This window comes from Nannobrachium achirus, assembly GCF_963921795.1.
Source record: "Nannobrachium achirus genome assembly, chromosome: 8".
Lineage (NCBI taxonomy): Eukaryota > Metazoa > Chordata > Actinopteri > Myctophiformes > Myctophidae > Nannobrachium > Nannobrachium achirus.
Genome location: NC_137817.1, coordinates 25,816,175 through 25,830,830, shown reverse-complemented (window position 1 = coordinate 25,830,830; position 14,656 = coordinate 25,816,175). Strand labels below are relative to the sequence as shown.

Below are 14,656 nucleotides of genomic sequence, written 5' to 3'. Positions count from 1 at the left end.
CGAGGGGAATATCCCTCGCGTGAACAATGCAATGAATTTAACGATGAGTCACTAATTCTGTCGGCCTACTATGAGCCCTCGTCACGGGACAAGCATGAAGGCCATAGCGCAGGTATTAAACGTAAAAGTTCCTCCCCTGTCAGGGGAGAATGCTTTAGTTGCGGACATTGTAGAGGGGGATTGTGTTGGGGCAGGGGTCCGTGGTGTCACCCGGTTCCCCTCCCCCCAAACGAGGACGTTTATTTTCCCCGCGTCGGGGAAATAAAAATGAGAATGTCAATGAATATGCCTCTTGTGTCCCAGATAAATCTGTTGAAAGAACAAAGTCTGTTTCTGTCCAACTCTATTGCGCAGACGACTCCATCTTGCATGCCTCCTGTAAAATTGATGTAGTCCTGTCAGGACTCCTTTGTCAATCACAGGTTTTGTCAGCAACCAGTAATGTTATGTCAAACATTTAGATGGTTCCCCTTACACGCGAGGAGAATATCCCTCGCGTGGTTAATGCAATGAATTAACAATGAGTCACAAAATTCTGCCGGCCTACTAATGAGCCCTAGTCAAGGGACAAACATAAAGGCCTTCCCCGCGTCGGGGAAATGAAAATGAGAATGTCAATGTATATGCCGCTTGTGTCCCAGATAAATCTGTTGAAAGAACAAGTCTGTTTCTGTCCAACTCTATTGCACAGACGACTCCATCTTGCATGCCTCCTGTAAAATTGATGTAGTCCTGTCAGGACTCTGTAATCAATCACAGGTTTTATCAGCAACCAGTAATGTTATGTCAAACATTTAGATGGTTCCCCTTACACGCGAGGAGAATATCCATCGCGTGGTCAATGCAATGAATTAACAATGAGTCACAAAATTCTGCCGGCCTACTAATGAGCCCTCGTCAAGGGACAAACATAAAGGCCTTAGGACAGGGGCTAAGATAAATGCATCAGCAACCAGTAATGTTAATGTCAAACAATTATGTGGTTCCTCATGCGCGCGAGTGGAATATCCCTCGCGTCGACAATATGACTCCTTTATGCATGCCTCCTGTAAGAATGATGGAGTCCCGTCAGGACTCCTTAATCAATCACAGGTTTTATCAGCAACCAGTAATGTTAACGTCAAACAATTATGTGGTTCCTCATGCGCGCGAGTGGGCTTTCCCTCGCGTGAGCGATGCTATGAATTTAACTTTGAGTCAGAAATTCTGTCGGCCTACTATGAGCCCGAGTCAAGGGACAAGCATAAAGGCCTTAGAGCAGGTATTAAACGTAAAAGTTCCTCTCCTGTCAGGGGAGAATGCTTTAGTTGTGGGCGAGTCTGTTTATCAGTCGAATCGCTTTGTTCTTCCTGTCTCTCTATCGAGCGAAGTGCGAACGCTTCCGGTGACACCGGATACGGATTCGCTCGCTCCCCGCTTCCGGTCCCGCCGCAAAATAGCTCCGCTAGTCAAGCGGTACAACCAGAAGGTGTTTCCGCCATGCGGCCTATTGAACCCTTGCGCTCCGCATCCGGTCGTTCCGGATACGGATACGCAGGTCTCCCGCTTCCGGTCCAGTCGCCAAATAGCTCCGCCGTCGCGGAAGCACAGTGGTGGGGTTTCTCTCTCTCAAAACACGCTAGCACGCTGCGCGCGCCAGTGGAAGTTATGCAACCCGAGCCTTTGGGTATTTCGAACGATAACCAGGGGTTACAGGTTACAGTTCGCAGACATACCCCCGCTTTCGAGCAGGGTTATTTATACCAGGGCGCGTGGTTTAAAAGCAAATCTTTTGAGAGAAGAGATCAGCTCCTTGCTAGGCAAGGGTGCTATAGTGGAGCTGGACAAGACCCAATCCCGCATGGGATTTTGGAGCCGTTATTTCCTGGTGCACAAAAAGGGGGGGGGCTACGTCCCATCCTGGACCTAAAGGCACTAAACGTGTACCTGAAGAAATACGTTTTCAGGATGCTAACTGTACCCACCATGTTACGGTCGGTCAGGCAAGGGGATTTCCACTGTTCAGTGGATCTGAAGGATGCTTATCAGCACGTTCAGGTTTATCCCCCACACAGGAATTTCCTACGGTTCGCCTTCGGGGGTCACCTGTACGAGTATACAGTACTCCCTTTCGGTCTGTCACTGAGCCCGAGGGTTTTCGTGAAAGTGACCGAAGCAGCCATCGCCCCGCTGAGACAGCAGGGCGTCAGGTTGGCGACGTACATCGACGTTTGGATGATTTCAGCGAGCTCCGCCCACGAAGTGGCGCGTCACACACAAGTGGTTTTGGCTCACCTGAAGGCCTTAGGTTTCATAGTCAACCACGGCAAGAGCATGCTGACTCCAGCACGTCGTCTTACATTCATTGGGGTCCTTCTGGACTCGTCCGACATGTCGGCCCGTCTCTCAGAGGAGAGGGTGGACAGGTTTCGGGAATGTCTCGACTCCTTTCAAGTGGGCCAGGTGGTCACTTACAGGAGTTGCATGGTACTGACGGGAATGATGGCTTCCGCAGTACATCTGTTGCGTTTGGGCAGGTTTCATATGAGACCTTTTCAACGATGGATGTTATCCCTCGGGATCCCGCCCTCCTTGAAGTACAAGAAGGTTACGGTTTCCCCTTCCTGCGCGATCGCCCTGTCTCCTTGGCTGGTGGAGGGGTTCCTCACCAGCGGAGTCTCGATTGGCGAGGTGGTTTCCCACAAGTCGATCACGACAGACGCCAGTCTCAGTGGGTGGGGAGCCACTTTCGAGGGGCGCACAGCGCAGGGGCTTTGGCCTCTGGAGATGAGGGGTCGTCACATCAACTATTTGGAGTTGATGGCTATACTCCGGGCGCTCAAGCTTTTCGAGCCTTGGATTTTGCATTGTCACGTTCTGGTCAGGACCGACAATACGACGGCCATGTTTTATGTCAACAAACAAGGAGGCCTGTCGTCGTTGCTACTGGATCGTCTGGCTCGAGAACTGACGGTTTGGTGCGTGTCGCGCCTCAAGTCAATCAGGGCCTTACACGTCCCGGGTCTCCTCAACAGCGGAGCAGATCTCCTGTCCAGGGGAGGTCCTCGCTACGAGGATTGGTCTCTCCACCCCAGGGTGGCGAGACAGATTTTTCGCAAGTTCGGTCAGCCAGTGGCGGACCTGTTTGCGTCAGCGGAGAATACGAAGTGTCCGTTGTTCTTCGCGGTGAAGGGCAGTCCTCCCTTGGGGTTGGACGCCTTAGCGCACACGTGGCCGAGAGGTCTACTGTACGCGTTTCCCCCCTTCGACATGATCCGTCCCACTCTGGAGAGAGTCAGGAGGTTCGGTCTGGAGATGCTCCTGGTGGCTCCCTACAAGGGCACGTGGAGATCGGCGATCGCCCCTCTCCTTTGCGAACCAGGCTGGCAGCTGCCTCAGTGCAGGGCTTTGTTGAGCCAGGCCAGGGGGGGGATCTTCCACCAAGACCCGCAGGTCCTAGACCTGTGGGTTTGGCACGTGAAAGGTTAAACCTGCTGGCAGCCGGTTTTTCTTCTGAAGTGGTTGCTACCATTCAGAGTGCTAAGGCGCCCTCTACGAGGGCGTCTTATGATGGAAGGTGGAATGCCTTTGAGGACTGGTGTGAGTCGCGTGTTCCACCTGTGGTGGCTCATGTGGCGTCAGCCCAGGAAATTCTGGAATTTATGCAGAACCGCTTGAAAAGTGGTCTGGCATTTTCTACCCTTAGGGGGTATTTGGCGGCTATTTATGCCTGTCACCTGGGGGTGGCGGGCAAGGCACCTTCTAAAGTCCCGGAGGTCATCAAGTTCATGCAAGGAGTTGAACGTTTGAGGCCGGTGACTAGGTCTTTGTTCCCAGTTTGGGATCTGCAGGTGGTTCTAGGGGGCCTATGTCGGGCTCCCTTTGAGCCGCTTGTAGGGATGTCTTTGAAACTTTTGAGTTTCAAGACGGCTCTTTTGCTGGCTTTGGCCACGGCTAAAAGAGTTGGTGACCTGCAAGCTCTCTCGGTGTCTGCGGAGTGCATGCAGTTTATGAACAATGATCTCAAGGTGTTGCTCAAGCCTCATCTTAAGTTTGTTCCTAAGAACATGGTGGTTCCTAAGGAGCCGGTTGTTCTTCTGGCTTTTCATCCTCCTCCGTTTGTCTCGGTGGAGGATGAACGGCTGAATTGCCTTTGTCCTGTCAGGGCATTGAAGGCCTACTGTGACAGGACTGCTGGTTCTAGAGCTTCTTCTCAGCTCTTCGTGGAAATGGGCAATGTTCTTGTCAGAAAGCCGGTGTCTAGACCCACTCTTTCGAGGTGGATTGTGGATGCTATTAGGCTGGCTTACTCTAGTGCGGGTGTGGAAGTGCCGGCGGCACTTAAAGCCCATAGCACTAGAGGTGTGGCTACTTCGTGGGCACTGGCAAAGGGAGTCTCCGTTCAGGAGATTTGTGTTTCGGCGAATTGGTCTTCGCCTTCTACCTTTGCAGCCTACTATCACCTGGATATCGAATCCTCTTCGCTAGCGCATTCGGTTCTGGGTGCAGTTGCCTCCTCTACGTCATAGAGGAGTCGGATCTTCCCCTCCCACAGGTGGGCATGTAGCCACCTGGGGTATTTTGGGGGGGACCCTGTGTTTTCCTTATATAGTGTGTCTTACTTATAAGGCGGACTTGTCCTTTTCATTTAGTTGAATGAGGCGGACTTCGGTCTGTCAGGGTCTCTCCTTATGTTCTCATGCCTTCACACCCAGGTCCGGTGGGCCTGGGACCTTCTGGGTGATGGGTCACGCCCGTTTGGGCTGTGCTCACCCGTATGAGGGGTGTGTGGGGGTATGAGAGTAGGTTGTGGCTTAGAGGGGAGTTTAAGAATCCCAAGTGGGAGGTCATCCTGGAATATTGACAGTAAACGGTAGGTTCCGTACGGAACCATTGTTTACTTAGATATGGAAGGATGACCTCCCACGTAATGCCCCTCTGTTTCACTGAATGTGGCAGAGAGTGGTATTAAGAGGATGTTACTTCCGCCTCCGGGGGCTTATATAGCCTGGAGGCGGGTCACTCCGGTTTGAGTGACAGGCCCTTTCTACCTACGTTAGTACGGGAGCTGAAGTAGTTTCTCTGAATGATCTCCAGGGGGCGTCATTACCCAAGTGGGAGGTCATCCTTCCATATCTAAGTAAACAATGGTTCCGTACGGAACCTACCGTTCTTTGGGATTCTGAATCCAATGCAAGCATTTGTTTTGCACGAAAAACATTCCTTTCCGAGAAACGGCCCCCACAAAGATGTGAAAAGTGATGACTCATCACTAAACCATGGTTTTATGGGTGCCATTTTTACCCCAAGGAATGTTTTTCATGCAAAACAAATGCTTGCATTGGATTCAGAATCCCGATAAACCCCTAGTTTGACCCCTCACATGCTACTTAAAGCATATTTATTTTTTGTATTATTTTACTGTATAGTAAAAAAAAAATGTTCCATATGGCATGTTCTAACTGTGTGCCAAATTTCATGCTTCTTTCATAAAGTGCACGATTCCATCAAAATACTGCCCGAAACGCCTGGACTATCACTAAAATTTCTGCTAAGCAGCAAACTAGACAGTGAGCTCCTAAATCTGCTATTTTCACTATGAAATGGGGCTTATTAAGTGAAGATTTTGTGATAACATGGAAATTCTTTCTCCTGTGGTCTCGCAGCCTGCCTGCCGGGGTCCTACGGTGCTTCTTGTGCCCTTGCGTGTCAGTGCCAGTCTGGGGTCTCCTGTCACCATGAGACAGGGACCTGTGGCTGCCGTCCGGGACTGACTGGGAACGGCTGTGAAAAACGTAAGAAAAGGTCTATTCTCCCTACTTCAGTGGTTCTCAACCTTTTCAGACCGCGACCCCTAAAATAATCATATTTTAACTGGGGACCCCCCCACCCTCACGAGCACTAAGAGTTGAGGAATTACATTTTGTATAACACGGTTCTATTGTGAAAATAGCAGATCTACATGCTCACAACGCCTCGCCTTGCGAGGCGTTGTGAGCATGTAGATCGGCTATTTTCACAATTTCCGCCTCTAATATTTGACAATTTATTTTATTATTTTAGAGGTATTACATAAACACTTGAACTTTATGTTTGTTTGTTTACTGTTGAGAAAACAATGTTGCACATTAGGTTAATCATATGGGGACCCCCCAAAATAATTTGGGGGGTCCCGACCCACAGGTTGAGAACCACTGCCCTACTTGACATGATGCCGTTACCTTGAATGCAAAATACATGGCACGGTTATTGACCTGCACTATTCCAGAACCATCAAGCAACCCCAGCCAAAGAGCACTGCCAAATCGAGAAAGAAAATAAAACAAAACGGCTTAATTTACCGTCCCTTCCAGGAGATCTGTTCACCTGAGTCAGCGCTCTCACTGCTCACTTTAAATGTCTTTCTAAACAATTTGAGTGCACCTAAATAAAATAAATATAATTGTGTGGTTAAAATAAATACCACTTCACCCAGAAGACCTGAGTGATGGCGGAGACTCTGTTATCCTGGAGGACAAGGTCACTGCTTAACGTCAGTGGCTGTACATCTTGATGATGTGTCAAAGGCAGTTTTACAGTCTCCTCCAAATGCTCCACACAGGAACGATCCTGACTGTTGAGCCTCTGGCAATGTGGCTCATATTGCTGTCATGGCTTTTAAACTATTGAAAAACCATCCACTCACACCTTGATGCACCACGTTATGCACTATACTCACACAAAGACAGAAATGCATCGTGGAAGAAAGTTACTCACCCACAATTATTAATGTTTATGTATATATATAATTTATAATTATGAATCATTTCAACCAACTAAAGATGAATATTGTGGTTTGATTCCTTGCCTGGAAATGCAGTCTACAAAAAACTAATAATAATAAAATAAAAATATAAATAGCACAATCATTTACCCCAGGGAGAGAGGCCTTAATGGTGGGCTTTCATCGTGCATCTGTTTTGGCCATACGATACTTATGTGATTATTCATGATTATTCATCAACATTTTTAAGTTCTTTACAAACCAGTGGAGAGACCAATAAACAGTATGAAAATGGGAAGTAATATTTTTAGCATCAAACAATTTATATAGTGTATGCCTTTATTTGCGGTACAAAAGCACAGAAAACCCTTTTTCCGAAGAAAGATTACGTCACTTTATCGACAAAGATTATTTGCGTTCTGTGTGAATGTACTCATGACTCAAACAGCAGTTTGAAATAACATTATTTTTGGGCAAATTAAGTGCATGTACAAAAAAAACTGCCCTTTCGTCTCCACGATGTGTGAAGGACAAAATTACTTGTTCGGTAGTTTTTGCAATGCATGTTTGACATTTTACGTAAAGCCAACAGTCTTGAGTGACGTGTTTCAGCATCGTCTATACGCCACAGTTCTTTAGTTATTCTACGTGGAAACTACGCTGTGTGATACAGAATTATACGAAATCAATTCCATTTGCTGCTCTACCCTGTATGTCTGTGTAAGAGCAGGTTTACGACTTTACCCCTCACCACCCTCTCTCTCAATCTCTCTCTCCTCTCTCTCTCTCTCTCTCTCTCTCTCCCTCTACCATCGCCCCGCCCCTCCTCTACTCACAGGCTAACTCCCCAGACATCTGATAAATGTTACACTCCGGTTGCCAAGTAAAACAGAAGGCATTGTTTTTGTCTCCTCAGCAGCGGATAAGGGCTTTTGGAAGGCAGACATGCATAATGACAGCGCCGTAATTGCCTCTTTAGTCTGGGGTCCTTTTTCTTATCTGTCCCCCATGCTGCCTACTACTGCCCAGTACCTCAGTGCTGCGCTCGCATGCACACACACATGCACGCACGTACACACACACACACACACACGCACGCACGCACGCACGCACGCACGCACGCACGCACGCACGCACGTACACACACACACGCGCGCGCGCACACCGCAAAACAACATGTTTGGTTCACAGATTTATCTTGCTATTTATGACTGATTGTACTTCTGTCTGTGGGCCACATTCATTACCGTGACAGTATACACAGCACAGTCCAAATGGACCTGTGAGGGTCCATCTGGTTACATTTTGTACACTTTAGTTACAAATGGTTCAATAAACACTGAAGATTTTACTGTGTGTGTGTGTGTGTGTGTGTGTGTGTGTGTGTGTGTGTGTGTGTGTGTGTGTGTGTGTGTGTGTGTGTGTGTGTGTGTGTGTGTGTGTGTGTGTGTGCGTGCGTGCGCGCGTGCGAAGCGATTTGAAAGGGGACGAGGGTGGCCGATGACATTTCTCTCTCTTAGCTGCAAAATATTGAAGGCTTTCTTGTTTAACGACCACTCCTAGTAAACAACAATAAATTGGTAGCTCTACCACAAACAAATATGTAACATAATGTTAGATTTCCATTGACTTCTAGAATAACAAATAACGAATAATGAATTTCCGTCTAAAATATATGGGAATAAATTGGATGGTTGTCTTTTATTTAGGAACATTTTGCACTAATTGCTAAAACATGTTGTTTGGCTATAAACACCTGTTGTTTACAGCCAGATGCTAAATGCTTAAGATCAAATGCTATTAATGTGCCCATTATTGGTACGGTGAAATAAAGCCAGAAAGTTGGCTTTGGGTTTAGGGAAATATCAGGGAGGAAAACAACCACTATCTGTGTTAGATGTGGGGGGAGGTGGTGGTACTGGAGGGTGAGACTATATCATTAATATGTGTTTGTGGTTAGCCTGCCCAGCAGGGATGTATGGACAGAACTGTAGCCAGCTGTGCCAGTGTTCAGGAGACCAGGAGCAATGCCACCCTGTCACTGGACGATGCTCCTGCCTGCCAGGCTACAGCGGGGCGCGCTGTGAGCTACGTAAGTAGAACAGAAGCACACTGGTCTTCCATCAGGCACAGAATGAACCACTTTCAATCTGGTTTCCCCTATTCCTTAAAATGTTTGAGTTTCAAACTATTATTATTATTATTTTTCAACATCTTCAGACATCTTCAGGAAAATAGCTGATCTACAAGCACCCACTGCAACGCACTCATTATGATGAAGTATATCGTCGTTGTTGGGTGAAAACCTTGTATGACCAAAACCGTTCGTTTTGCGTTTATCATTTTAAAAATGATTTAAACTAGTGAAAACAGCCGATCTACAAGCACACAACGCCTTGCACCGCGAGGCGTTGTGTGCTTGTAGATCTGCTGTTTTCACTACCTTTGTGCGACGGCCTTGTATGATGAAGCAGGGCTTTGCTTTGCAAAAAAACGTACAAATTTGAAACTTGGAGATACGAGGTTTCTGCCCAACAGTGACGATATAGGCATTAAAGGAGTAGTTCACCAGTTTCAAAACGGGTCCCCATCCGGAATCAATGGGGGTAAATGTACTTGAATAAAAATGTTGTCTTAGGAATGTGACAAAAAACAAAAAATATTATTGAACTCTACTCTCCATGGCGTGACTAATCAATAGAAAAAAAGTCATTTTGGGGGTGAACTACTCCTTTAAGTGGTTAAGACCAAATAATGTTCGGCCAACTCATTAATTCTCCCTGTCTCTCTCCATCCCTAGGATGTCGAGAAGGCACTTACGGACCAAACTGCAAGTCAAGATGTCGCTGCATCAACGGTGGTCGCTGTGATTTCAAGACGGGAGCTTGTCAGTGTCCACCTGGCTTCATCGGAGCTAACTGTAGCTCAGGTAGCTAGCAATATTATCAGAAATTGTTATATGTTTGAAACTACTATGAGATACTATCAGCCAGAGTAACCTACATCTCAGTCCACTTATGGACATTATGTCAACATTCAGTAGTTTCATTCCAGTGTCCAATATGGGGCAGTAAACTACACTATAATAACAGTATGTTGTCGCTGTTAGGTGGAAACCTTTGTAGACCTATGTTCCAAATGGTTACTTTTCAGGAAAGAACCTGTGTTCCAAGGTATACAATGTAGTGATTATTGAGGTACAAGCTCTTGTTAATACTTTCATTGAGAAAACAGAACAACCAGCTGTGTTCACAGGAGATATAGAAATGGTTAAAAGTAGTTAAAAGTATCAATGGTGCTCACAAATTAAAACAGGATCAAACTTGAGAAGAAACTGACGATCCAGGCACTAAGGAGTAATTAACGCATTTACTGAAAAAAAAAATGAAAAAAACAGGTAAAATTGCGACGGTTTCATACCTTTTAACGCGGGCGCGTGCGTGTCCATCGTGCACGTATCTTACACGGCGCATGTGCACGTCATTCGGCGTTCGCGAACGCAAAAAACAACAACATTTGAATCTGTGTCCAGTGTTTACAAAGTAAGCAAACAGTAAGAAACAGAGTACAGAGAAACGGCTTGCTCGGCCGTGTTACCTTCCCAGAACGGAAGCACTACCTCTAGGTTACTTAGTAACCCCGGAGCAGCGATACGATTTTGGATATTTTTATAACCACAAATAAAAATACAAAATGCGTAAAAGGCTTTTCCTCCTTATTACTCGTGAGAGCCCGAATAAATATTCATAAAATCCACAGACACGCTAAACCACTTTCACCTTCAAAATAGATCTGCTATTTTCGCTACTTTTGCGTGGCCCTCTTGTATGACGAACTACTGTATGGCATTCATTCATGATAAAACTGACAGTTTTTTGCCTGACAGCAACGATATGCACAGTTTCATAGACAAGATATCTACTCCGTTAAGTATCAACCACCACAGAGGACATCCCATGAGGTCTGCACTGTGAACACATCAAGCAGAGCTCTCCTGCGGTATGTGGTGACATTTCTGACTCTGACATGCTTATTTCTGCAGGATGTCCACAGGGTTACTATGGGAAGGACTGTGGCCTGCTGTGCTCCTGTGGGGAGGACGGACAGTGCCACCCAGTGACTGGGAGGTGTATATGTGCTCCTGGCAGGATAGGACAGTCCTGCCAACAAGGTATATATGGGCATCGGAGGCCGAATCCACTAATGCAGGGGGTCCGGGGCCCCTAGGGGGTCCTCAGAGTTACAACAGGGGGTCCTCCAAATCTTTGTGTGATAGAAACTTGTTCCTCTCCTTTTTTATATGAACCGCTTGAAACCTAGTGTCCATATTCAAAGAGCTTTAGTCAAAAATAGCAGATCTACAAGCTCACAACGCCTCGCGCTGCAAGGCGTTGTGAGCTTGTAGATCGGCTATTTTCGACAAAGGGGTTTGGTGTAGAAGGGAAAAAGAGCAGACGAAGTAAGAGTGAAAGGTCAAGTTTATATTAAGTATTGACGGTTCACGTGGTTAAGTATCTGAAAACACAATCCAAAATACACTGATGATCGTGCTGTCAAACAATGAAAATATATGGAATCTATGGGGGTCCCTGCTTCATCTCTCTCTCTCTTTACTAAGGGGTCCTTGGTCTGAAAACGTTGAAGACCCCTGCATTAAATCATGAGATACTAATCAATATCTAATCAGTACCAAAAATAGTTACGGCTGGCAAACTCTTGAACCCACATCTCCTCTGTTGTGTTGACACTGAGTAACTGCAGATACGGACGCCAACAGGCACCGTTCCTCTTAATGAGCTCATCACAAATGAACAGAACAACGGACAAGTGGGAAAACATCTACAGTACATTAGGGGAAAAGAAGGGTGTATTTTCAAGATTCTATTTTCCACTGTATATTTAAGTAACAAATTCTCTGTTTCCTCAGTTTGAGGGGCTCTGATGATCAGAGCGTTGATTTCCCGGGGAACATAGGCGGTTGTCTGGCCTCCTAATCTCTCCGTTTATCAGCAGTTTCATTGGACTGGAGAACGGGAGTTTCCATGGCTGCCTGAGCTAAACGCTCCCCACTACGTAGCGCTGTCTGTGGACGTGCCACCACTTACGTTCTGCTCTTGTTGAATGTTTGGAGAGGCCTATTAGTAGCTCGTTCCCTGTGTTCCGTGTCGATGGACTTGGCAACGAAACAAATAAATAAACAGGGGAATCAAAGAAGACTCGCTTATTGTTTCTCCGATCTAAATTACCCAGAGAAACATGATTATTCTTTTATATCGCTGCCAAATTAGGCCACTTTGCCATCTCACTAATGAACTGCTGCCTAAATAAACTTGAATGTTAGTACATTTTGTGTGCGCGTGTGTGTGTGTGTGTGTGTGTGTGTGTGTGTGTGTGTGCGCTGTGTGTGTGTGTGCACGTGCATGCCTGTTCTTGCTTGTGAGAGTGACTGCGTTCCTCCGCTGTGGGAGTGCTGAGCTAGGGCTGGGGTATGACTTCAGTATCATGATTATTTCAAACTTTTAGCTCGATTCTGATTATTTACAGAAAATCAAAGAAGCTTTAGCGTTAGTTCATGCAGGACTGCGAGTCCTGCATGGTAATATGTCAATGTATTGCTATTGTACTGCTATTGTGTCCCTATGGAGGGTTTTGCTTAACATTCCCTGATTTTGCCTAGCAAGTTCCAGGAACATCTCCCGAAAGTGGAGACCTTTAATGCCAATATTAACTATTCCATTTGTTGTAATAAATGGTTAAATCTACTTTGACGTGAGTGTTCCTGACTAAAATGGTGAAAATAGCAGACCTACAAGCTCACAACGTGTTGTATTGTGACATGTTGTGAGCTTGTAGATTGGCTATTTTGTACGCCACCATTGTATAATACAGGTGTAGTTCCCAAAGTCCTATACTCTGGGTACTACAGGTTGCCGAGGGAAGTTCTGACGTGTATTCAAATAACTGAAGTCCAAATGCTATTGAGTGCATAAATTATAATATTTATTTAGTCCTATACTTGACATAAATTATATATAATAAATAAATGACAGTCAAAGACGCTATACAGACCACAGCTTCTGAACACAGTCACAAACTGTTTGCCTCTGCCAGTGGCAACACCTGAGGCTGATTACAGAGAGTGGTTAAATACCTAGGCAATTTGGACCATTTGACCATGCCCTTCACTCAGTGACATCATCACTGACAAGTCAGAATGGCTCTTAGCGGTAAATAGGACTAATCGAGTCTATTATAAAAGTTACAACTACAAACCCTGCTTCTTCTAATGGATAAACCTACATGAGCAAGATAGAGTGGGTTAGTGGTTCTAAATGTGGGTTTGGATCTAGTTTCGGTGAGCCAGCTCTAGTCGAGCAGAGGCCTCGTCGTGTTCGTCTCTTTCTGACCTTGAGCCCGTCTCTGCTGTTGCTCCAGCGTGTCCTAGGGGGCGCTATGGTATGCAGTGCAGGAACACATGCAGCTGTCAGAATGGAGCCTTGTGTGACCCTGTCAACGGGGCCTGCAAGTGTGGTCTGGGCTGGACGGGGCCTCGCTGTGACACAGGTACGTGTTTTGTATCTCTAGTGGTTCTCACATTTATTTATTTATTTCAAGGACCCCCATAACTCCCCATAACATTCCATCACTATTTTGATAGTACCGTAATTGCCGGACTATTGCCGCTGCTTTTTTCTCATGTTTTGAACCCTGCAGCTTATACAACGGTGCGGCTTATATATAGATTTTTATAGCTAACGGCCATTTAGTTAGTTTTACAATGGTCTTTAACAAGGATTTATAGATTTTTACAGCTAACAGCCACCAGGGGCGCTCTAGCAGGAAGGACACCTGCGGCTTATAGTCAGGTGCGGCTTATATATGTAAACATTTGTTTTTTGTTCTAAATTTAACTGGTGCGGTTTATATTCAGGTGCAGCTTATAGTCCAGCAATTACGGTATATTGTTTGACTGAAGCTACTTTGTCACTAACGGATTTTTTTTTACAGTTATATTTGAATGAACTGTCAATCAACCCATGTTCAGTGCGCTCAGGCTTACATTTTCCTTGTCCTTTCAACTCACAATTATGGCAATTATTACAGTGTGTGCGTGTGCGTGTGCGTGTGTGTGTGTGTGTGTGTGTGTGTGCGTGTGCGTGTGCAGCCTGCGTAGGTGGGAAGTACGGGCCTGACTGTGCGTTTGATTGTCCCTGCAACAACAATGGAACCTGCGACCGCATCAGTGGCAGCTGCAGCTGTTCTGCTGGCCACTATGGACACTCCTGTCAACACAGTACGCTTTCCTTTATTACGCTGTATTTGATTTGTTTATCTCTGACCCAATGCCATGGACAACGCTGTTCTATTTAGACAATAGGTTTCAATGTTGGCAATTATGGAATGAAAATGAATCCCCTCATCAGTGTTGAGAACACCCGTCATGAAGAGGATTGGATTGGTCCAGAATAGTCTAAACCAATGGTTCCCAACCTTTTCTTGACCAGGGCCCACTTCAACATTTCTGACGCATTCACAGTCCACCCACCGGACCACTCAACGGCTGCCCTAAGTGATCAGATGGGTGGACCGTGTGCATTTTCAGAACATGTTTATATGAATGAGCAATCAATCGATCAATGGAACTACCATAGTACGGTATACTTTAAAGAGGTGGTGCCATAGTTTTGTACTTTTTCTGTGTTGTATGTATCTATGGAGTTAACATTACTCTAATAGACCACAGGGTGAGGTTATAATGTGCAAATTTGCCTTCCCTGTTTATTGTTGGTTACTAAAGCTGAAAGCCTCTGAGTCAAAAGGCCCAACTGAAAAACACTGAGTAAATGACGTAATTCCCTCCCCTTTACCATACAGTACACCCAACACTGTGGGTGTATGGTAAACTTCAGCTGG

At 45.9% G+C, this 14,656-nt stretch overlaps 1 protein-coding gene across 1 annotated transcript in view; it reads left to right on the top strand.

The window, feature by feature from the left end:
- Positions 1–14,656, top strand: part of egfem1 (EGF-like and EMI domain containing 1) — a gene marked incomplete at its 5' end in the record, with an annotated part of 122,523 nt that overhangs the window by 95,828 nt on the left and 12,039 nt on the right. The window contains 6 exons of the mRNA XM_080731783.1: positions 5,646–5,774; positions 8,703–8,834; positions 9,543–9,671; positions 10,785–10,913; positions 13,178–13,306; positions 13,908–14,036. Of these exons, the coding sequence (XP_080587909.1) occupies positions 5,646–5,774; positions 8,703–8,834; positions 9,543–9,671; positions 10,785–10,913; positions 13,178–13,306; positions 13,908–14,036 (777 nt within the window). The remainder of the gene's footprint in view (positions 1–5,645; positions 5,775–8,702; positions 8,835–9,542; positions 9,672–10,784; positions 10,914–13,177; positions 13,307–13,907; positions 14,037–14,656) is intronic.